The 25,502-nt window shown below is 37.2% G+C and overlaps 1 protein-coding gene across 1 annotated transcript in view; it reads right to left on the minus strand.

The window, feature by feature from the left end:
- The window catches only part of CFAP47 (cilia and flagella associated protein 47), a 365,678-nt gene extending 340,812 nt beyond the window's left edge, over positions 1-24,866 (minus strand). The window contains exons 1-8 of the mRNA XM_081043051.1: positions 24,621-24,866; positions 20,570-20,721; positions 15,690-15,805; positions 9,456-9,594; positions 6,498-6,726; positions 5,904-6,064; positions 3,319-3,446; positions 326-561 (exon numbers count right to left, since the gene is read on the minus strand). Coding sequence (XP_080899177.1) covers positions 326-561; positions 3,319-3,446; positions 5,904-6,064; positions 6,498-6,726; positions 9,456-9,594; positions 15,690-15,805; positions 20,570-20,721; positions 24,621-24,812 — 1,353 coding nt within the window. The 5' untranslated portion in view covers positions 24,813-24,866. The remainder of the gene's footprint in view (positions 1-325; positions 562-3,318; positions 3,447-5,903; positions 6,065-6,497; positions 6,727-9,455; positions 9,595-15,689; positions 15,806-20,569; positions 20,722-24,620) is intronic.
- Between the last annotated feature and the right edge of the window lie 636 nt (positions 24,867-25,502).

The raw sequence follows: 25,502 nt of genomic DNA on the forward strand, positions 1-25,502 counted from the left end.
TAGGGGTAGGCCTTCTGGGCACTAGATAAATAAATATTCTCTCATAAAAAAAACGTTAGAAGCGTAACTGTGTTTTGCACTTCTTTACATTCCCTACAATGTCAAATGCTTTTACTGGCACATGAAAGGCATTTAAATAATTATGGATACTATATGAGTGCCAATACAAAAGTATTCATAACTAGGCCAGAAAAGAAATACAGTTTATAAACACTGATGCAAAAAAAAAAAAAAAAAAAAAACAGTAGTTTTTAATCCTCTGCAAGGCATTTTAGCAAATCTTAAAATATTTGAAATATGTGAAAACATAGAATAAGTATCTTACCTTCATGCGTCCTTCGTTAACATGGCCACTTTGGGGATCCATTTTAAAATGTGCAGTTTTCTTAAAGTGGAACCTCACAGAAAGCAATTTGGACTGATTGTAAATGGTAAACATAACGTCTGAATGTTCCCCCATGGAACAAGGTGCAAAATTAAGAACTGTTCCTGGATCAAACTGTAGTATCAGAGGAAGTCCTGAGCCAGTCAGTGCTAACTCCAATTTCTGAAACTGATCACCTGTAAAAGCAGTCGGAGCTTTTCAATATAAAAAGTGCTTTGGAAATCCAAAATATATTTGCTTAGTCCAAATAGTGTCATCTAAAAGACCTAATGAGATATTCAATCAGGTCTTCAGATATTCAATCGTTCATTCAATTTTTCGTACAACAAAACAATTGAGTGCCTTCTCTGTGCCAAGTACTCTTCTAGCCTTTAGGGATAACAGCAGTGAATAAAACAGACAATATTCCTGCTCTCGTCGACTTTACATTCTAATGAGGTAATACTGATAATAAAATAAAGAAATGTACAGCATTTCAGAGATGATAAGTGCTATGGGGAAAGGTAACGTAGGTGAAGGGAAGCGGAATTTGTCACCCCAAAATACGCCTTTTTGGCATAAGGATTATTTTAGGCAGATTATTTTCAAGAAACAGCAGTAGGAAAAGCTCTGAAAACCTAGTAGAAGTCACCCTTTTATAAGAGACATTTTACATGCATACGGGAAATACCTATTTGTAAGGGTGTCTCCCCTCTGTACCAGGAAGAATCTCCTGTCAAAGGCACAGCCTGAAATCTGCATAACAACCTTACCCTTGTTCACTGTGATTTGCCTGCTAATCTCCCATAAGTGTCTCCCCACCCCAACATCTTCTTTTGTCTTAAGTTGGAGATGGTATTTAAGGTGGTGGCTTCGGCCATTTTGAAGAGTTACTCAGTTTTCCTGGGTCTCTTCCCATGTATACAGGAGTGATACATGTTATTAAAATTCTATGTGTTTTTCTCCTACTATCTGCCTTTATTACAGGGGGTCTCAATCAAGAACCTAGGAGAGTAGAAGGAAAAATATTTTTCCTCCCATACAAGGGTAAGACAGAGCACATTATCTTGGGGCTGCTCTTTTATATGGGGAAGTCCAAAAAGGCATCTCTGATTGGAAGACATTTGAGCAAAAACATAAAGGGACTCTGAAAGAAAATCATGTAAAAATCTAGTAAAAGTACATTCCAAATAGAGAGATGAGCAAGGACAGAGATTCCAAGGCAGGAATTTGCTTGGAACTTTCCAAAAATCCTAGGTAAGAGTAGCATTAGAATGATGAAAAATGGTCACACTTAAGATATATTTTTAAGGGTAATTAACAAAATTTGCTGATGGATTGGATGTAGAATAGGAAATTGAACACATGCTAAATGATGATGTTAAGGTTTCTTGCCTGAGCAACTGAAGTGATGGGATTGCCACTTCTTGAGACAGGCAAGATTGCAGGAGGGACAGGTTATAGGGAAACCAGGAGTTCTTTTTTGGACATGTTAAGTTTGAGATGCCTAGTAAACATCCAAGTGGAAATGTCTACTAGTAGGTCACTTAATGTATTTACAAGTTTAGAGATGAAGGAGGAAGTATTGAAGGTTTGAGGTGAAAAGGGAAGGTGTATGATACTATTCTCATGTTATGAGAATATGAATTAATGGAGGAATGCAGCAGGAATGGGAAAAATCTTACAGCACCAACTTGGGGGTTAGTGACTATAGATGAAAAAAACCTAACAGCATGGTTTTGTGTTTTTTCTTCATCACAATTAGACCCAGAAAGGTTGAGTTTAATTTAATCAGATTATAGGTTTTCCACTCAGTCACTATGGGAGATGGGCCAAGATATTTAAGTGTACATGGAAAAAGGTGATTAAAATAATAGGCAATGGAATAATATAAGCTGGGAAATAAGGGAAACGTGAACTTTTGAAGATACTAGAATGAAGGTAGGAACTATGAATTGTAGGCTCTAATTGGGTGAAAGAACAGTTTTGCAGAAAGCCATGTGACTGGAATCCCCCCCAAAATTTGTATTTCTATACTGATGCTCTCTAGCTTCTCCTAGACTCTCAATTACCTTTGAGACAAACCTAGCATCTCCATCTCTAGCCATTCAAAACTAGAGTAACTTGCAATCCTTGAACAAATGTTCTGTCAATAATCAGCAGACAGAGCTCAGTATCACAAACCATAACATAAATAGTAACAGAGAAATCAATTTCTGCCCTAACAACACAGTTCAACTCTACTCAGTGATACATATCACTGTACTGACATGCAAATCTTTTAGACTCTTGACTTGCATGGCTCATCTTTCTGGATTGGATCCCTCACCTGCCTATATTATTGTTTTCTCTTTGATTTGTCTTGCTAAGCTGAACTCAAGTCTTATTCCATTTTTGCTCACTGCAGCCTACCCAATGTTACCTAAGAATGTAAAAGAACGTAAGAATGCATCTTGACATTGGCCTGCAAAGCATAGGCACGTACTAATATCCTATGACAGGATATTGTACCCTATTTACCAAAGCTCTAAGTCTTGTTCTTTGACTATTACTGTATGTAGATTCTGACAGCTGAAGAGCTGGTAGAGGTGGAATGGGTCATTTGTTCCCCTATCAATCTCTAAGAGAAAACGTATATTTACAAAGGAGAAGAAGCCAGGGTGGTTTTTGGTGTTGTTTCATTCCTTAAATTCTAGATCATCATATTTATATAATGTCATTTTCAAATAATAAAGTCTTCTAAATTATAGTTGGAAGATTATTATGTAAATGCTTCTGAGGTTGATTGTTTTCTTTACATGCCACAAAAGACATTTTAAGGTCTCTGGATTATGTTTGCATTTTTGTTCAATTCAATAATTATATATTTTTATTAAACTGTCTCTACAAATATTGATGTCCAAACTTTTAAACAATTTAAACAGCTATACATTTGATGATTATTTCACACTTACTTGTGATAGTTTTACTGTCATCATCTCTCAAAAATCCATCTTTACTTCCTACGGAGTCAATTCTCAAAAAGACAGCATAGTCCTGCCTATGTGAAGGATCATTATCCTTTTTATTATCAGCAACTAGCCTGTAAAAAATTACAATCAGTTGTTCTGAAAGCCAATATGATAGACTTAGTTACTTCTCAAAAGGGAGTATCAGCCAAATCCTTAAATCTATGCAAACAGATGAAAGTTCAGAATAAAAATATGACTGTGATCCATTTTCCAATATTACTTCACAGACATAAAGACTTGCCAAAAGAAGGCCACAAAATGTAAATATCCCAAAAACAAACTCATGACAACATTTGCAAGACAAAGAGTAATTTAAAAACACCAAGTGATCAAGTTCCAACTCCAATGCCACTTGCTATGTAAGTGCTTTACTTTCAATGGAAAGTTCATTGCTGGCTAAGGACTGTTCGTTCAGTTCTCTAAAATAGTCCTTCTTACCCCTGGATGTAATTGCAAACCTCTGTTACGTAAGTGTTCCTCCCATAGACTAAGCACATATTGCTAACCACATCCTTGTTAGAGAAAAAGTAATTTGGAGAACAAGACTTGGTAACAGCCAAATTTTGTCAGAGAAGAAAACACAAGGATGTGAAGAAGAGAAGTAAGACTCAAAACAGAGACGGGTTACATCACAGTTCTGTGCACTGGCCATCTTTACTTGCCTTAACTAGAGGTCAGCTTTTTTAGCAGTGGATACTCAAATACGTACAGACACAAAAGGTTGATGAGAAATATTACATAAAAATGCAAATAGGGGGCCGGCCCTGTGGCTCAGGCGGCAGAGCTCCATGCTCCTAACTCCAAAGGCTGCCGGTTCGATTCCCACATGGGCCAGTGGGCTCTCAACCAAAAGGTTGCCAGTTCAATTCCTCGAGTTCCGCAAGGGATGGTGGGCTCCACCCCTGCAACTAACTGAACACGGCACCTTGAGCTGAGCTGCCTCCCGGATGGCTCAGTTGGTTGGAGCACGGGCTCTCAACCACAAGGTTGCCAGTTAGATTCCTGGACTCCCGCAAGGGATGGTGGGCAGCGCCCCCTACAACTAGCAACGGCAACTGGACCTGGAGCTGAGCTGTGCCCTCCACAACTAAGACTGAAAGGACAACAACTTGAAGCTGAACGGCACAACATGAAGCTGAACAGCACCCTCCACAACTAAGACTGAAAGGACAACAACTTGACTTGGAAAAAGTCCTGGAAGTACACACTGTCCCCCAATAAAGTCCTGTTCCCCTTCCCCAATAAAACCTTTTTTAAAAAATGCAAATAGAATGTTGAGAACACATTTAATTAAGACTTCAAAGCATGCTCATATCTATGAGATCTATGAGTTTATGCTAGACTCTCAAAGTTACCATGCTGCCAGGAAAATGAATTCGTACTTAGAATTTCAAAGCGTGTGTATGAAACAGGATCTTACAGATTCGCTGAAGAAATTTCCTGTATGAAGGTATGATGAATAAGACAAGTATAGATTGTACAAATAGAACAATTACTTGATTTATCACCCTCCTTAACACAATTCAGTTTTCAGCAGACAACTGGTATCACCAAGTGACCCTATTGCCACAGAGAAAAGGACATTAAACATTGCCTTCTCACCAACAAGGATAAACATACTTACAATTGGATGGATTACTGCCACCCACTGCAACCTCTCAAGTGTAGCTGAAATTGCTACTACATATTTAAAACAGCATTTCCAAATATATTTTCAAACTAAGTAACCAAACCAAGTACTCAGAATTGTGAAAAATATCCATTGGCAAAAGTCCTCAAAGTCTGTGTGAATTTCAGCAACCAAGTGTGGTTGCCCCAGCAAAACTGCTATAGGCTTAATATTCAGGATACTCAGTGAGCAAGCATTTTACCTGCGCGGTAGCCCTGCAACCTCTTTGGAGGCACCTAGAACATACTGCCTGCCACTGGCCATGGCCTATTTCCGCAGGGACAACAAGGTCTTGGTTGCACAGATTGATTTGGGGCCACACTCCAACACAAACCCAAACTTCCACTCCCACCACCCCATTTCTACAAGGTCTGGAGAGATTTTTCATTTAACATGAAGTATTTAGAACCACATTTGTAACTATCGGAGACAATATTAAGCATGTTAGAAATTTTTAGGACCATAATAAGACAAATCCGATTTGTGCCTTCTGACAAGTTTTTTTTTAAGTTTATATGTATTTAATAAATATATAAAGTGAAATTTGGCAGAATTACAAAGAAAAAATATATGGTAATATTAGGTGATTTTTTAAAAATTTATTGAGGTGATAACGGTTAGTAAAATTACATAGGTTTCAGGTGTACAATTCTATAATACATCACCTATATATCACATTGTGTACTCACCATCCAGTCAGTTCTCCTTCCATCACCATATATTTGACCCCCTTTGCCCTCTTCTACCATCCCCCCTCCGCCTTCTGACAAGTTTTAATATTAAAGTCAATCTGACGAATATACGGTTAATATACCTTCCATTAATAAGTAACATCACAATGGAATTATTTTTTGCTTACCTTGGGCTGAAACAAAATGTAATTGTAGTCTTTTGATAAGGTAGCAACTTCCCTGAATTAGGAACACAGGAGATAAATAAAGTAACATCTATGTCCTTTATTTTTCTTAAGTAGTTAAGATTATTTATCGCAACATCTGTTCTTTGGTGAATATCTGTACCCTATAATATAAAATAAGAAATAAAGGCAAAACACAAACAAAATACAATATTTTAAGAGGTCATGAAATGATTATCGAAATTCTAGCATCTAGAAGATAGAGATTTTCTACCTTTAAAGTAACATACATAAATTTGATCAAGGTACATCATAAAATTTGAAGAACTTTTGAAAAATTGTTGATAGCAGAATCCCCCCCCCATTAGCCACTGATTTATAAGAAACACTTGTCTGATTGACTTCAGATATATTACTATCAACGTTAGCTTAATTTACTGAACTTTTTCAGGTTATCCTTGGAGACACCATGAAATGAAATCTTATCTGCATGTTAAAACATATTTAGAAAAATTAAACAGCTGTTGGTTATTAGTAAGCTCAAAACAATCTGTTTCAAAACATAATACCTGATCTTCTGTTGTACTATTTACTTACCAATTCTTCTCCAACTGCGTCATTTTGCATTACGGCCACCCAATTTATGGGTGCTGGGCTATTATTGTATAAAAGAGCACGTTCAAGTTTTGATGTTCCAAAGAAAGTAGAACCAAAGTGTATGCATTCCACTTTTTTATTACCACTCATGCTTAACAATTCAATAATCTGCTCAACCACACGAACTTTGATAGTCAAGAATATGTCTGGACGATCTTGCAGACTTACTCTACAAGATAATGAATTATACATACATATTTTAGTTAGAATTCCATATATTTTAATTTTCTCTTAAATATTTGTATACACCGAACTTCTTAAAAATGTATTGGGGTGACATTGGTCAGTAAAATTATATAGGTTTCAAGTGTACAATTCTGTAATACATCATCTATATATCACAAGTGTGTTCACCCAGAGTCAGTTCTCCTTCTGTCACCATCCCCCCTTACCTAAATATCTACCTTCTTCCCTACCCCCCTTAACCTCTGGTAACCACTAAATTGTTGTCTGTTAAACAGAACTTTTATAAAATCACATTATAATTAAAATGCAGACATAAGAGCAGTTGCTTTCACATATATGCCAGAGACTACCATGTCCTTCTGTCTGTCTGAATCTGCATAGTAGAACGGCATACATACAACCTAATTCATTCTCTCCAGGAAACAACAAAGTTGGGAAACAACTGCATGAATTAACCCCGAAGACAATTTATTGGTATGTCCATTATCACCAATTATTTTGTAAATACTAGAGTTAGATGGGATAATTTATATGGTCACCTCTAGTTCTAGAATTGTGAGATTCTTTTCTAACTCATTCTACTCCCCCAGGTCCAATAGCCAACCTCATCCCCATCATAACAATCCAATTCCCTACAAAGCAAAGTATCTCAGCAAAACCCCACTCTTTGCTAAAATGAATATTCTCCCCCAATAAAACTTCACTTCCCAGACTAAATTGAATTCCCTTTTGAAATTGGCCCCCACCCCACATTTATCACCCTCTGGAACTAAATGCAATCCTTTTGAATCTTGCCCCATCGGATACCACAGACAAGTGACCAGTCCACATCCTAAGTCCTTATCTTACACCAGATCTGTCACATTGAACATGGTTGATACCATCTCTTCGCAAATCTCTCCTCCTTAGGGTTCTTGACACCATACTTTCCTGGTTTTCTTCTAACTTATTGAGACTCTACCATCCCATTCTTCTAAGACTTGGATATTTTGTAAGCTCCATGACTAATAGTATTTCTCTCCTACTCTTTCATACTCTACCTTCCTCTAAGTTATTTTCAATATTTCATATTTCATCAACAACTTATCCACTAACAACCCTCAAGCCAATATACCTAGACAAATTTTTTTTTTCTGGGACTCAAGATAAGTAAATCTAATAGGCTCCATAGTATCCTGCAAAGCAAATCCATTCCAACATTTCAAAACTGAACTCAAAATCTCCCACAGACCTGACCTTCCTCTTACCTTCCCTTTCTATCACTAAATCAATCAATCTATCACTAAATCACTAACCAATCACTAAATCTAGGCAAATCTACCTCAATAGCACATCTCCAATCTGCACAATTTTCTCTATATTCCCAATTTGTACCTTAGCCGATGCCTTTATCATTTCTCTTTTGCTTTGTTATTATAGATTCTAGTCAGACTACCCACTCCACCTCTGTACTCCCTGATTTGTTTTGCACACTGCTGTTAGTGTGACCTTTCTAAAATGCAAAGTAATTAAGACACTCCCAGCTTAAACCTTCCACAGCCTTCACAATAAAAACTAAACTCCTATCAGGACTCACAATTGTTTCTCAAATTTTTTTTGCCTGTGACCTTCAATAAGAAATATATTTTACATTGCAATGTAAGAAACACACAAACACAGACACACACATGCACACACCCACACACACCAAAAAAACAAGTTTTACAAAACATTTGCCCTGAGGGCTGGCCCGGTGGCTCAGGCAGTTGGAGCTCCGTGCTCCTAACTCCAAAGGCTGCCGGTTCGATTGCCATATGGGCCAGTGGGCTCTCAACCACAAGGTTGCCAGTTCAACTCCCGCAAGGGATGGTGGGCTGCGCCCCCTGCAACTAATAACAGCAACTGGACCTGGAGCTAAACTGTGCCCTCTACAACTACGATTGAAAGGACTACGTGACTTGAAAAAAATCCTGGAAGTACACACTGTTCCCCAATAAAGTCCTGTTCCCCTTCAAAAAAAAATTGCCCTGAGATGCATTCTGATATTTACCATTTCATTGTTTTAATACTGGTGATGACCCATTAGATGATTGTACATCCCACTAATGAACTAAGACATACAGCATTAAACAACGCTGTCCTATGAGGTGCTTTACTGGACCCTGCATCACTCTGTTTTTCTGATCTGATCTCAAATCACTCCTGACCTCCATCTCTTTGCCTCTATATTCCTCAGATGTCTCAGTGTGTTGACACTGTCTATTCACCTCTAGGAATTCAACTTCAACTTAAGGTCTTCTACTTTGCCTGAAATCACTCCTTTAAGCCACTCCATCACCAACACCCACCTCCCCTACACACACACACACACACACACACATATACACTCAGCGCAAATCACACCACTGCTCTGTGTCTGGCTAATTCCTACTCACCAATAAGTGTAACTATTACCTCCTTAGTGGAGCCCCAAGTAATTGATCCACTCCTTAACCCCCACAAAATCCAAACAAGGCATTCCTGTTATGTGTACCCATATGTCACCCTCTTGTTTTTCCCATTTTTGAGTCTTTAGTGCTTGGTAAATATTAGAGATTGAATGAATTCATGTTGACTGAAAAAACAAGAAGCTAACCTACATTCAAAGACAACAGACATATCTGAAGCGTGAAACAGAAAAGCAGAAAAGTATAAAGCACTATATTAGAATTAAGAACCATAGTATATGCTTACTTTGCCACCTCATTTACAACTCTGGGCTGATCTGCACAGAAATCCACTTTAATAATCGTTGATGACATTGGCTTTACAATACCATTACTTGGAGAAATGACAATAGGTAATTGGCCCTGGTATTCTGTTGTGAATTTACCTAAGAAGAACAAGAGCAGTGGTTTACATCTGTATCCTTACAATATTACATTCATACTCTTAGCAAGCCAGACATGCATTACAGAGTATATGGTCTATTGTGGACCAAGAATTACAACTGTGATTGGAAGTCCAGGCTCTAGGGTCACCCAAGAAATGTGAACCTAGTGTTAGGACTCAGCCCTCAACAACAGCTAAAAGATATTGTCTGCTTACTATGTTCAGGTACTTAGGCAATTAGTTTTGCACATGGTATTCTACTTAATCCTCATCATGATTCTATAATATAGGTTCAATCATTACCTCCATTTACGAATGAGGAAATAGAAATTTAGGAAAGTTGCATGACTTGTCCAAAGACACGCAACTGTTGTGGTAGATAAGGTTGTTGACCCCAATGTTTCACTCTTCTCTGCATCCTTACCATTACCCTACCATGGACAAAGTAGGTCTTCCTACCCTTTGACTTTGAGCTTGATCATGTGATTTGCTTTGGTCAACAGCATGTGGGTAGAAGTGACAACATGCCAGCTCTAACCCCAGCTCTTCTCTTGCATTTCTACTATTAAAAGTATTTCTCTTGAGTAACTTGTCCCTTTGGCCTGTGCCCAGAATGAGCAAATATGCAGCAGAGCCACCCAGCTGACTCACAGACCTGCAGTGAGTGAGTAACAGAACAGCCCCAGCGGCCTCAGCTTGAAGCAGAGCCACCCACCTGAGCCCAGCTTAGATCAGTCAAGTTCAAGCCAATCTGCATCCAAATGAAAAATTTAAAAATAATTGCCTTTTTAAGATACAGAGTTGTGGGGTGGTTTGTTACACAGCAAGAAGTGCCTACTACATCTAGTAACTAACGGATAGAGCTGGGATTTTCACCTGGAGGTTTCTAACCACAGGACTCACACTTATAGCTACTGCCACTTGTCTACAGATGAATTAATGCAGTTCACACAGGGAAAGGAGAAAAGCAATGGGTTTCTAGACTCAAATAGCACATGAGAAGGAAACAACAAAAATTTTTCTTCTGAAAGAAGAAACGGTTCACAATTTATGGTTATATTTGGTGCCTATATATTTGGAACACACAATTCTTGAGATCAGATACTGTCTCTTTTTTGTCTCTGTGGTCCTGGCAACCCACACAGTGCCTAACACAAAGCTTTGCTCAAAATATGTCCAACAAATAGAAGCAGCCAGTCACAAGTTTTCTTAAATATCATTATACAATGTCAACACAAATGAGCATACTGATGACATAAACAACTTTGCAAATTCCCAAGACACAGTCTTAAATCACATTTGATGACATTTTCCAAAATTATTCATTTAACTTAGGAGAATACAATATTAGCGTAATAAAAGCACAGAAAATATAAAAAGACAATAAAACTTTTAAAGTACAGAGATGACCTGATGGAAAAGGCAAATTCACAGTAACAAAATGTGTTAATGTCTCTATTTTTAGAGAAGTGCTAATGACATAATATTTAAGGTTTACTTTTTCTGTCACAGAAGAAAACAAAAATCTGTAAATTGATATCCATTTCAAATAAATATTATTGACTCAATTTTCAAAAAAAGAAAACTATGTGTTTAGTTAAAGCTGAATCAGTGAAATAGTTCCTATACTACAACCATCTTTACATAATTTGACAAGAGTTCAAATAATGTTTCAAAACCTTATTCAGAAACAACCTCAACACCAAAAGAACATTGCTCAGTCTTCTAAATATATTAAAACAGTGGTTATACAAACATTACCTTGTCTTATATAACTTTAATACCATTAGTAATCATGAAATATTTACCTGTTATACTTTTTTAATTACTAACACCAGGAGCAATGGTATCATACTAATAGATGGGTGTCATTGAAGGAAGGACATTACAGATGGAATTTTGTCATCAAATTTTCATTTCTTTTCAGATATGATAGTGGCTAATGTGTGGAGAATGAACTAGGAGGTAAGAGGAGACTTCAGAGAAATCATTGAGGTTGGTGTAATTACTAGGGAAGAGAAGACAATGGCCTCTTGTAGAGAGGTGGCAATGGGACAGAGAAAAGTAGAATTATTGGCATAATTAGGAGTGAATAGACAGGATTTAATAATTGACGGAGGGGGTGTGAGGTGATGAAAACGAGGTGTCAAGGATTTTGCCAAGTTTCTGACTTTCCCAAATACATGGTGGTGACGTTTAATGAAAAAAAGAAGTTTTGGGGAGAAGCTGAGTAGTTCAGTTTTAGACGTGTTAAGTTTGAGAAACCTGAAGGAAATGCAAGGTATTGTATAGACTTCAGTGAAGTAACAGGAATGGAAATGATGGTCTAGGGAAAGCGTGTTGACTGAGGAAACATGAAGGTCCATGGCAAATCCTAAGGAACACTCACATGTATCATATCAAAAAAGGGACAGCAGCTCACAAAAGAGAATTGAAGAGGAGGGAGGCAATAGAACAAAGAATAATTCTAACACCAATAGTAAATATTTATTGAACACAATATATGTCAGAGAGTATGCTAAGCATTTTATTAATCATCACCACAATTATAGAAGGCAAGCACTGTGTGCCTCTCTAATGTAGAAGTGAGGCAATGGATGTTCGGGAAGTTTCCATGTTTTGCCTAGGGCCTCCCAGCCAGTCAATGTTGTAACCAAGATTTGGGCCCTGGAAGACGTCATTCCAGGACCTGAGCTATTATTAACCATTATTTTACATAGGAGAGTGAGGGGTCATAATAGCCAAAGTTTATTTTTTTTCAAGAAGACAGCAGTGACCAACTGTGTCAAATGTTGCTAATACGCCGTGTAAAATAAACACTTGGATTTGTCCACTGATGAGACTTAGGAGAGCATACGGGAAGTGAGGACATCTGAACTGTGGCTGAAAATGAAGGGTCTTTAACAAACTAGTATGATTTTTTTTTTAAATCTGAGTTGCTCTACCGTCTCTAGAAAAGCAGCTTAGTCACTGGATGGTGAAATACACACCGTTACCTTGCCTTTGCTCCTCCAAAATACAGGCAAACTGCCTGTACTTTTATAGGATGCAACTGAAAATCAAGAGTCACATACCAAAAGCCATTGTATTTCCTATGTATGCTTTTTTTTTTCATTTTAAGTTTCCTTGAGACTAAGCATTCCAAAGATGTACCCGTCTCCACAAGTGTCCAAATGACTAAGTTTTGGAGATTCTTTAGAATGCTTAAATGTGATTAAACGGGTTACTTCTGAGTCAGTCACCTTTTACTGAAAGCTGAATCGTTCGTTATTGAAACTGACAGATCACTGAAACCAAATCAATTAAACAAAGGTTTACTGGATGTCTGCTATCTGCCTAGCATGGTATTACGCATGAAAAGTATATTGATATCCCATGGCATCAGTTTCCAAGAAAAGAAAAAATTTGCATTGAGAATAAGCAGTGAGTGCTTCTCTGGTTAGTTAGGGAGGATCCAATAAATTGAGCAAATTTCCTGGTTTACAGATGAAGTAGAGAGATGATGCCGATAATCAGGGAAAGGGGAAGAGTGAGTATTAAGAGCAAAAGAATGGTCATATGCTTTAGGCAAAAATGACCCAAATAAACCAAAAGGATAATGAGTGCTAAGGTACCTGTTCAAATCCAGAAATGGTGTGCAAAGATCACACTAGGGAATTTAAAGACTGTTCTACATAACACTGTAGTAGGAAAAGTCTCCTCAAATATTCAAGGATACTGAGGGAAAGAGGGAAATGATTGCAATTCAAGGCATTCTAAAATAACAATGGTTTTTGATTTTTTTGCTTTTTCAATCTTCAAAGATAAAAACTGAGACACAATAAAACCATAAAAGAGAACATGGAGCTCAACAGCTCACAGAGTACTAATTGGAGACATCTTAAAGCCTCAACCATATCTCTTCAAAATGAAAAGATAAGTGCTACTTTGTACAGTCAGGAGTGAACTTAGGAAATATTCTTAGACAGTGTGAGAAAACAAAATGGAGTCAAACAACATTAGGCTAAATCCATGAATGGTTACTCCATAATGAGCTATAAAAATAAAACATCATGATGTTGTGACACAGATAAACTTTGGGGTCTACAAAACCAAAAATAATAACCACAGTGACACTACCAGACAGGGAAACAAAGCTGTAAAAAATTATGAATGTGCTGAGTGTGGGGTTTTTTTTATGTCCTCTTAAGTTACACATAAATTTGTAAACATTTGACCTTTGACTCTAAAACTATACAATATTTGTCACATAAAACGCTTTTAAAAATTTTATTAAAATCATCTTTGGTTACTGACTCTATTTTCTGCATAAGTGTTTTTCTTCATGAAAATCCATTGTTATTCTCATGAATATTTACATATTGTGCTTGTAGGTAATAAGGACTTTATGACACTTTACAGGCACTTGCTACTGTGGATATAAAACATACTATCAATTTTGGTAACAGTAGAAAAAATACCATTCAACTTTAAGAATGACGGACAAAGTCAACACTAAGAAAATGTGTTTCATTGATAACACCTTGTTTCAGCTTGAAAAGTAACAGTAATTAACATTTCACAGTACCCAATTATAATTTACCAAACGCAGTATTCACTACAAATACTATGCACACACAAAGTATTAATACAATAATAAAAGTCAATGTGGATTACTTTTCCTAAAATGTATGGACTCAGGTCTGAGGCTTAATTAATTTTATTTATTTTATTAAGTTAAATAGTATTAAATATTCAATTAAAACAAAACCATACATATTTTTGCATATGGAGAGCTTTTATATGTAATAAAACTGTACAATTTGGTGAGATTTTAGAATAAAGAGAAGATATGATCAAAACTTTGAAGGATTTGTTACGGACAATAGTTAAGAGAGATTTGGGGAAAGTAAAATCACAAAAACAAAATTTTCCCAATTACGTATCACTGCTTTAAAATATAACCAGAGAGTCTAAAGGACCACAGAGCCCACAATCAATTGCCATGAGAGACTCTATCCTTAATATTGGAGTCAGTACACAAATGAGCTTAACATTATACAATCCCACAGGAATCAGAAATTCAATCACTTAAAAAGCAAAAGGAGCAGCAGTCAATGAGGAACAATTATCAGTTTTATTTGTTTCCACCCCAGAAAGAAATCGGTAAAGTAACAAGACTGCTTTGTCTTAATAATCCCCACTGCTCAATAAGCAGCCCCACAGAACATCCTTAGTTAGTGCAAGACAGGTTTGGACTTAAGACCTAGTTTATGTATCCAACAAGCAGTGTTAGAGAGAAATGTCCTCCCTGTCTGGAGCGAGTCCTCATTTCAGCATGGCAGACCAACAGCCTTATCACCCCGATGCTGACCCTCCAATCAGGAGGATACGTGAGATCCCGTATGAGAGGATACGTGATTTTATGCCTAGGGTATACCATCAATGAAGAGAGTGCATGAACACATACACACATACGCCTTCATGTAAACTCTTGGTCACAGCAAGAATCTCAAGAAATAATCCAGTCTGGAGAAGAGAGAAGCATTTATTATTTCAACAAGTGTTAGTAAGAGCCATCTAGGGACCATTGTGTGATTTCCAAGTTGAATACAATCAAGAAAAAGAACAAGTATTTACTGAGTGCCTATGATAAGTCAAGTACCATAGGACAACCTTAAGTACATACATAATTAACCACAGTACATTTTATTAGCCACAGTTTATAAATCAGGAATCTCAAGATCAATTCCCTTAAAGATACTCATCCCAGATCACACAGCTACTAAGGTACTAATGCCTTGGTTCTATCTATCCATGGCTCTAAGGAGTATGTCCCTTCCATGACACCGTCCTGCCTTCTATTCTCAGGTTGATCACTAGTCATCTGAGAGGCAAGTTGTGTTAATTAGAATCATAGGATGCGGGTTCATCTTTCCTGAATTATTGCCTATAGTTATCCATTTAAGGGCCTTCAGTTTTGAGCTTTCAAATGATAGACATTTAGGGGGTAGGTGGTAAATCAGAGACTCCATTAATTATACAAGGTATACATTTAAGATAGTACCAACTTTCTTCCAAAAGTGTAAGTTCATTTATATGACAGAAAGTACTTACCTGGAGCCTTGCCATGGTTACGTATACTAATCTCTTTACAATGTACTTTACTATTGGAAACCAAAGTGCCAAAATTCACTTCTGACTCAATTTCCAATTGACAGGTTGGAATCAACCTAGGGGAGAAGAAAAGAGGACTCCATAATGAATTTTAACAATTACAACCTTGTGATTAAATCCACAGGGGGACATATAAAGACATTTTTGGCTTAACTTCTTAAAAGACATTTCCGTTTCCTTACAGGTCTAATGGTGACACATTTGTCAATAAAAGGAATTGTGAAATAAAGACATGAAAACAAAATAATGAGACATGTTTTTAAGAAATAAATCAGAGTTTATGTATCTAAGTACGGGGTATACCCTCCCAAGTACTCACCTTGACAGGCTACCCACATGTCTCAATATTTTTTGTAGCTTAAAACACATTTAGTACTGTTTTGGAATCTCCACCTAAGTCTATATAATACATCCTTTTGACCCTTCTCAAAAAGGGTGGAACAGATCTTAACTAAGTGAAGTAGTTTGGATGATGCCAAACCTAATTAAACAAAAGCCGGTGTGATACTATAAAATATCATTTGGGGAGGAAAACAAGGTCTAAGTACAAAAAGATACAATTGATTTTTCATATGTATCTCTAATTTAAAAGGCTCACTGTAGCATATCTGTAGCATATGTTTTCATACATGCTTTAAAAATCCATTATAATCCTATATACATGTCTCATACATATATTTTATATTTGAATAACAATTTATAGTTTCTGAAGCACCATTAAGTATATTATCCTGTTTGATACTTAAAAAAATTCCTGAAAGGCAGGTATACATTATCGCTCCTATGTTACAAATGAAAAGCAAAAGAATTAAAAAGTCTAAACAATTTATCTAAGGAATTACCTGGATATAACGTTGGTGAATTTAGCCTTGAATCCATACCATTAAATTTCAAGTACAAATTACCGTTACAAACCTAACAATGATAACAGTACCAATAATAAATCTAGTCATAACTGATCTTTACTGAGTCCTTAGGTTATGTGTCAGACTTGTGAATTAAGTAATTTACTCCACATAGGATACAAATTCCAAAATATAAACACAGACATACATACATACATACACACAAAATGCATAAATAAGAAACCTGAACAAAACATTCACAAATACTGCCTTATGCACTGGTGGTCTGGGCCTTCTTGATGGGATGTGTGCTTATATGTGAGTGTTTGTGTATTAAAGGATAGGTATAGACATTCCAGAGATCAGCCAGGACTGACATAAATATGCTATATCTTCTAAGCAATACTCATGTTTTTCTCATAAAGAGATTGTAATTTTTTGACAGGAAAAGGAAAGATCAGTGGCCTTACTGTATATATTACATTAATAAAGATCTAAAGAGGAACTTGCTACACAAACAATATAACGTAAAGCCTAATATTTTTTCAAACTATTTCTCTAGGTGATGCAGAAAAGTGTCTTAAGAATAATTTCTCAAGAATCTCTCTCTCTCTCTCTCTCTCTCTCTCTCTCTCTCTCTCTCTTTCTCTGTCTCTCTCTGTATATCTATCTCACACACACACACACACACACACACACACACACACACACACACACACTTTACCTTAGTTGTTAGGACTTGATAATACAGTAATGTATAAAAGTTTCTTTGGCTTTCTTATTGGTTTCTCTTCTATCTGATTAAGGAAAGCACTTCCAATAACATTTAACTTTTTATGTTAATAGAGAGTTCATGTTAACAGTGGTTACCAGGGCTGGGAGGTGGGGGAATTGGTAAGATGTTGGTCAAAGGGTACAAACTTGCAGTTAGAAGATTAATAAATTCTGGGGATTTAATTCACAGCTTTGTGGTTATAGTTAACAATAATGGATTATATACTTATAAGTTGCTAAGAGATTAGATCTTATTTTTTTATTTTTCAATTGTAGTTGACATACAATATTATATTAATTTTAGGTGTAGCAGATGGACTAGATCTGAAATGTTCTCATCACAAAATGAAATGATAATTCTGTGATATGACAGAGGTGCTAGCTAACACCAGGATGGAAATCACATTGCAATATAAAAATATATCAAATCAACACAGTGTACACCTTAAACTCATATAATGTTATATGTCAATGATACCTCAATTTTAAAAACATGAAAAAAAATTTAATTTAAAAGTATCAAACTTACTAATTTTTATATGGAATTAAAATAAATATATATTAATATAATTCATAAGTTTTTAAAACGTGGATTTATGATTACAGTAAATCTATTTATATACATATCTGTATACATACTGCATACACCTGTGTTCACATGCACATATACACATATACATGCATAAATTATATACAAATTTACATACACAGTTTACTACTGGTGATCAGTAAAATACTGCTAAGTATAAAAATGTAACACATTAGGATAGGATTCTATGGTGAGAAATGGAATAGAAATACAAATTTGAGGGACAAATAGATGAGGTAAATTTTTCAACTATTACCAAATTACTATGGTATTTCCATTTTACTGGATACATTTGAAAGAGGCATGTGACTATCATATAGTAACATTTATTATATATAAGCAATTACCTCTTTGCAACTATTCAAACTCATAATGAAAAACCTTAGACATTTCTAAATGCAAGAAGGACATAGCTTTTAGGGGTACATGAAAAAAAGTGTTCACAATCACTGATTACATCATTTCTCTACTAGAGCACTTTAAGAAGACCAGATAATACAAACTTCATTGCATAAATCCATTTTCCCATGTCCCTCCCCACTAAACACAACTATAAATCCTAGAAATAGTACAAGATGCAAGCAAAGGAAAATGGTGAAAGGTGGAAAGGTGGTGATAAGGACTGGTGCCTGGTTTGGGACCCCAAGACTGGAGGAACAACACAAAAATGCAAATTAAAGCTACAATGAGATTCCAGTATCGGAATTAAAATTAAAAAATAGTGACAGCAACAAACGACAGTGAAGAGCCAGTAAGAGCGGTTTACTCATACATTGCTCAGTGCAGTGTAAAATGATACAACCACTCTGAAAAGCAATTTGCAATTTTCTTTGAAACTAAACATGCGACTACCAGATTACCCAACAACTGCACTCTGAGGCAGTTATCCCAGATAAATGAAAATTTATGTTCACACAAAACCTGTATCTGAATGTTCATAGCAGCTTTAGTAGTAATAGCCTAAAATTGGAATCAGCGCTGAAATCCTTCAACAGGTCAATGGTTCAAAAAACGGGTATATGTATACCACGGACTACTACTACAATAAAAAGAAGCAACTTATTAATATATTCAACACCTTGGTTGAATCTCCAGGGAATTTTGCTGCAGAAAGAAGTCAATCCCAAAAGGTTACCTAATGTATTTGAAGTGAAAAAAAATTTAGAAATGGAAACCAGATTAAGGGGTGGCCGGTTAGCTCAGTTAGTTAGGCAGTGGTGCTGGTAAAACCAAGGTTCGATCCCCACATGGGCCATTGTGAGCTGCGCCCTCCTTAAAAAAAAATAAAATAAATAAAAAAGTAAGAAAAAGAAAACAGATTAGTGATTTCCACAGTTTAGGGATGGTGCTTGTGAGGCAGAAGGGAAGGGGGTGTGGTTATAAAAAAAGTAGCAAGAGGGATCCCTGAGGTAATAGAACTGCTCAGTACCTTGACTATGGTGGTAGATGTAAAATCCTACACTGGTAATAAAATTATATAGAGCTTAAAAACCTAACATACAGGTTTAAACTCCTAACAGGAGTTTAAGTAAAGCTGTGGCAATCTGAATACAATAGGTGCATTGTATCAATGTAAAATTCCTAGTTGTGGCATCATCCTACAGTATTGCAAAATGCTACCACTGGGGCAAACTGAGGAAAATACACAAGGAATTATTCCTTATACTTGCACGAGAATCTTCAATCATCTGAATTAAAAACAAAATAGACACATAAGCAGCAATCTCTGTCTCTGTCTCTGTCTCTGTCTCTGTCTCTCTCTCTCTCTCTCTCACACACACACACACACACACACACACACACACACACACACCTTCCTTCACTCCCGTCTATCACACTTTAAGGGAGCAGTGCTGGCTTTATGTTGAAATTGTAGTGAGCAGCTGGCCTCTGATGAGAGAGGGCATATTATGGGAATAAGACAAAAGCCCTGTTTTTAAAGGCAGAAGCATCTTAAACACTTCTTTCCATATATAGCATAAACAAGCAAATCTGAGTGCCAATCACAGGTATGTCCATGTGCAGAATGGACCCAAAATAGCCCCACTTAAATAAAATGTAAAATGTAAATTAAATATTTGTAATAGGTTAATAATTTGTCCCTTTCCTAACATGTGTCCACTGTTTGTTTCCTAGGCAGAATGGGATGATGTGCAAAATCAGACTTCTCAACAACATGGAGAACCAAAATAATTTCAGATCTAAATTTAGTATACAAAAATGAAAACACACAAGGGAAAACTAAAAAAGGCATTTGTCTAATACCAATATCACCTTAATATTCCAATATTAATTCTGCTGCTGGTGGACAGATAGAGCTTTCTTTACTAAGTCTTTCTGTCAAAGGGTGTAAAAATATGGTGGAAATAAAATAGGATGTAAGGTCAAGAAAAAAAATGAATACAGGCAATTATTGAATTTTTTTAAGTTATCTTAACAGTCTTCATTGGTTTAAACACCAAAATTTGCTAAAAATTTGTCTTTTAAATTCAGCTGTAAGGAAACTATAGATACAAGCCCTATTTGTCAGGAAAATGCAGAATATGACTTTGACCCCAATTTTTATTTCAAGAGTGCTCAAAAGGTCAGCATGAAATATGAAGAATACATACCCAATGAGAGGGATCTTTATTGCTTTCTTTCCTATTAAAATAAATAGTTGGTCAAAAATGTCTTCATTTTTATTAGGACGATATTCCACTATAGCGGTCATCTGCAGTCCAGAAGCAAGTTCTTTATCCCGATTGGTCAAAATCAGTTTGAACTTCAGTGGGAGAAAAAAGATCAAATTACACATCTTAACTCCTAATAAGGAAATCATGTGAGCAACTGTAGTTAGAAGTGTACATTATTTGAAAAGATATATCAAGACATAGGCAATATTCCTGTCCTAAAGGCAAAGACTCAATGACCTGTATTTATACCTATCAGGTTCTAGATCCTTCAGATATGCTTTTTTGTTTAATTTTATTGGGGAATATTGGGGAACAGTGTGTTTCTCCAGGGCCCATCAGCTCCAAGTCCAGTTGCCATTTTAAATCTTTAGTTGCAGGGGGTGCAGCCCACCATCCCATGGAGGGAATTGAACTGGCAACCTTGTTGTTGAGAGCCCGCACTCTAACCAACTGAGCCATCTGGACACCCCTCCGGAAGCTCAGCGGCAGCTCGCTGTCTTCAATCTAGTTGTGGAGGGCGTAGCTCACTGGCCCATGTGGGAATCGAACCGGCAACCCTGTTGTTCAGAGCTCACGCTCTAACCAACTGAGCCACCCGGCCGCCCCAGATATGCTTTTAACAGTAAAAGAATTGAAACTGACCATGCAATCAGTTGAGAAATATGTAAATGCTCATGGGCTCCTTTAAAAGTATCATGTACTTAAATACAGCAAAAAAGGAAGATCAATCTAATAAAAATGTTGCTGAATCATATATACCTACATAATATATACTTATACATGCATACATATATACATACATATAGCATTTTATATACTTTCTGCATGGGAACGTAGACTTTATAACTTGGAGGAAATATGAAAAAAGGAATAGACCAAAGAGAAAAACAAAAGCACTTTTATTCTTTTAAAACATTTGCTAGACTCCAGAAAAAAAAAATTAACGGAGAAAGAGAAAAACTGCTATCTGTTGAGCACTTATGATAGTCAAGCATTCTACAACTATTATCTCAATGTACTTTGACAGTCCTATAAGGCTGATATTAAGGCTCCCAGCATATAGATGAGGAAACTGGAACCTGTAGAGTTCATAAATGTCTAACGCTACGCTGGCAGTGAGGATTCAAACCACATATCTATCTGACTCTAAAACTTAAGTTCTTTCCCCACAACCAGAAAGAGTCCCTCTCCTGAATACACAATCTCTCTAAGAAAGCAGACTATATGCCCCTTGAAAGTTACATAATGTAAGCCAGGGACTACTTAAGTATCATATGAGTGATGCAGACATAAGAATCATGAAAATCCACATGAGAACATGATTATTGTGGGCTAGGAAGAAGCAAAGTGTACTTGGGCTAAGCTCACAGATGGATGGAAAAGAAGCAAGAAAGGTGCTCCCCATAGGGGCAGGAATATTTAGACACAAGCAGAGAAAAGAATAAGGAAAATAATCTCTCTGCAGGCAGCTAATAAACTAGCCTTGCTGGGCAAAGAGCTTCAATCAGTAGCAATGGAGGTCATGTCGACATTAATTATTCAGGGCTTTTCATGCCAGGCTGCTTTTCAGCAGTGCTTTCCGGCCAGGAAGGATATATATGAAGTGATTTGTTGATACCAATGGTCTGAAAGCATCATACTCCAGCAAACAATGACTCTGATACCTCATAACTACCACAGTCCAACTGTCACAACCCCTCTGAAATTACAAAACAGTGAGAAAACAATAGATTATTCCCCACATAGGCCTTTGGGTGCCGGAAGTCCACATATCAGGTTTGACTATCCTCCTTTAAGGAAGCTGTATCTTCAAGAAGGAAAACCAGAGCTTCAGCAGCACGTGCTTACGGTCACACTGAAAGTTGCTGAGCACTCTGAGTGGTCTGCAAAGGTGTAGAAGGTACCTCTCTGCTCTTAGGAGCTTCTGAACTGACCATGAAGGGAAATTAATATTTAGTGGGAGTCATGAGGATACAAGTGCAGACTACAATGAATGTCTGCAAATGCAATTCGTATCCAGTAGGGAAGAAATAATTTGCAGATAATTTGAGAAAAAAAAACTCGTTAGAGAAAATGAGAACTCACATTGACCCTCAAAGAAGGGTGGAATTTGGAAAGGGGTGATTCTTGGAGGAGGGGGAATAAAAACATGGGTCAAAAGGAAAAAAAAAGTCTGAGCCATGGGAGTAAGAGGACAACTGAGTAAGACTGGCCTGATTGAACCAGAAGCCACATGAGTCAGGACTGTGTGGTCAAAAGTGTGTATTTTCTACCAGCAACCCAGTTGATGGTATGTAGCACTGCATATGGCACATAATAGGTACTCAGTACACAGACAATGCAGGGTTTTGAGCCAGGGTGGAAGACAAGTACTATCACTTGTTAGAATCATTTTCTAAGTAATTATAATAATGATGAATGACAATGCTCTGCGTAGCACTTTGTTTTTCATTTTTCCTCCAAGACAATTAATGCATATTTTTGCTAATCTCTCTGTCCTACTTCCCTTTATGCCTATGAAGGATCAGGAGCGCCTATCACATCTTGCAACAAAGAGAAGTTCACACTGATAATGGATGGGCTCAGGGCTTTGGCTGGTAAGTAGTAAGTCTGTCTGGCCATCCTCTTGTCAATGTCAAAACCTGTGGTCTAAATAGTTTTCCTTTATAACTCTAGATACAAACTAAAATAAAACAAATTATATCATTGTTCTTCCGTCTGCAGAAAAACTAGGAGACATCCATAAAACAGTGTTTGCCCACATCTGGAATTACTGCCAGCTTGAATTTTAAAAGAAAGTATTTTCAGATATAGATTCCATTGTTCAATAAATATGTAGCAAGGTAGTAAAATAATAAACTTTTTCCCTAATGATACTGTATTTGGAGGAATCAGATACTTTTTGATTCAATTGAGTAGTCAATATTCTCTTGCGATGAACTATTTTATTACAAAATAAACATATTACTATTAATAAAACAAGCAAATACAAAAACCAAGAATGCATGATTCCATTTATATGAAACTCAAGAACAGGCAAAACTAATCTGTGGTGTAAGAAATCAGTATAGTGATCATCTCCATGCGGTGATTGCTCCAATTACGGTAGGGAAACTTCTAGAGTGCTGGAAATACTCTGATTTGAACCAAGTGGTGGCTACATGGGTGTGTGCATATATATAAATTCATCAAGCTTTACTTTTGAGATTTGGGTACTTTAGTGTAGAAAAACAGTACATCAATTTTTTTTAAGTGTAAAAATTAGAACATAAAAGTCCTTTTTTGTCATTGACCTCCTAATCACTACCATATATTTTTCTATGTCTATACAAACAAATGTATATGCCCATGCTCTAAAATAACAGTGAGATAAAGATGAAATTCTGTCAACTTTTAAATCAGGAGAGGGGGATAGCCTCTCCGAACATTAATTTTGCTGATGATTAGACCTGTACTGACTTGGCCATTAGTTTCTAAGTCCTAGGAGTCCTTGCTTTCCTCACACCTACTCCTATAGTAGGTGCTCAACAAATATGTGTCAAAATGTGAATAACAACATTTTCCATTAAGCCCACAAGATCTGGAGTAATCAGGCACTTTATGATTCAAAGGGTAGTTAATAGAGAATTTTGTCGTTATAATTCTAGAGCATCATAAAGCACAGATTCTGGGCTGTTGAGACAGGCATGGAAACTCCTTCCCTTCTTTCCAAACCCAGAATGAAGAAATTGGGAGTTTCCAGATCGTATTTCCCACCCTGTGTCCCAATCGAAGGAAAAAGGAAAACAAAAACAAAACAAAACAAATAGGCGAGCACACAAATACACACAGACACCTAAATCACCGCTCCCCAGGAAACTCAATCCTGCCCCATCCCCGCAGGCGCCTGGCGCCAACTGCCCAGGACAAAGCAGGCGCCACGGTGAGAAGGCGGTTTCAGAGCCCGGCCCTCCCGAGGTCCTGTTCTGAGCACACCTGGGTTTGTTACCTGAGGCTTGACCGGCTTCAAAAACCGAATCTTCAGGTTGATAGGGCCAAGATTGTGGACAGTAACTGGAAGGCGGTACACCTTCCCGGCTAGCGTGTCCAGGAACTTCATCTCTGTCGGAGTCACCCTCAGCTGCAGGTCCATTGCTCTTTCCGCGTCTATGGGGACCAAGGAGCCCCTGCGAACGACCATGTCCTCCGTTTAGGGAGCGGGCAAACCTGTCGCTGACTTGAACGACTGTGAACTAGAGTGGACGCCGTCGCTAGGCAACCATCGGAAGGCTGCGCGCGCCTCAAGCCTAGCCCCGCTCAACGCCGCCCAAGTCTCGCGAGTGGGCGATCCAAATAGAGAATACAGGCGTCTAACGAAAGACCCCCGGCGTCACAGGTGTCACTATAGTAGCTGGAAAACATGCTACTGCAGCCTAAATCCCAGAGGGCTCTCACTTTGCTATGACCTGGCAGAATTTTAAGACGGCATTCGTGGGGGCATTTTCCTGGACCTCTCTTAAGACTAAGCCGAATGAAAGTGATGTACCCACGGGGTCTATTAAAGCAGTAATATGTAACTACAAGGGAACAATTCAATGGAAGCGGAGTCAGGGCCCCCTTAGGTGCCCAGCTCAGTTGCCTTTATTTCTAAAAATGTCATACCAATCCCCTGGGTCTTTTATTAAAATGCAGATTCTGTTTCAGTAGATCTGGGGCATGGCCTAAGAATCAGTGTTTGTAACAAGGTCCCAGGTGATTCCAACACTGCAGGCAGTCCAGGGACCACACACTGAGTATAGAAGCTTCAGGAACTTTGTTAACTACTCTTAAGGGTCCTCATTTGTGAAACCGAGGTGCTGCTCTGAAGATTGAAATCAAACATCATATCTAG

This window comes from Rhinolophus hipposideros (assembly GCF_964194185.1).
Source record: "Rhinolophus hipposideros genome assembly, chromosome: X".
In the NCBI taxonomy this organism is placed as follows: Eukaryota; Metazoa; Chordata; class Mammalia; order Chiroptera; family Rhinolophidae; genus Rhinolophus; species Rhinolophus hipposideros.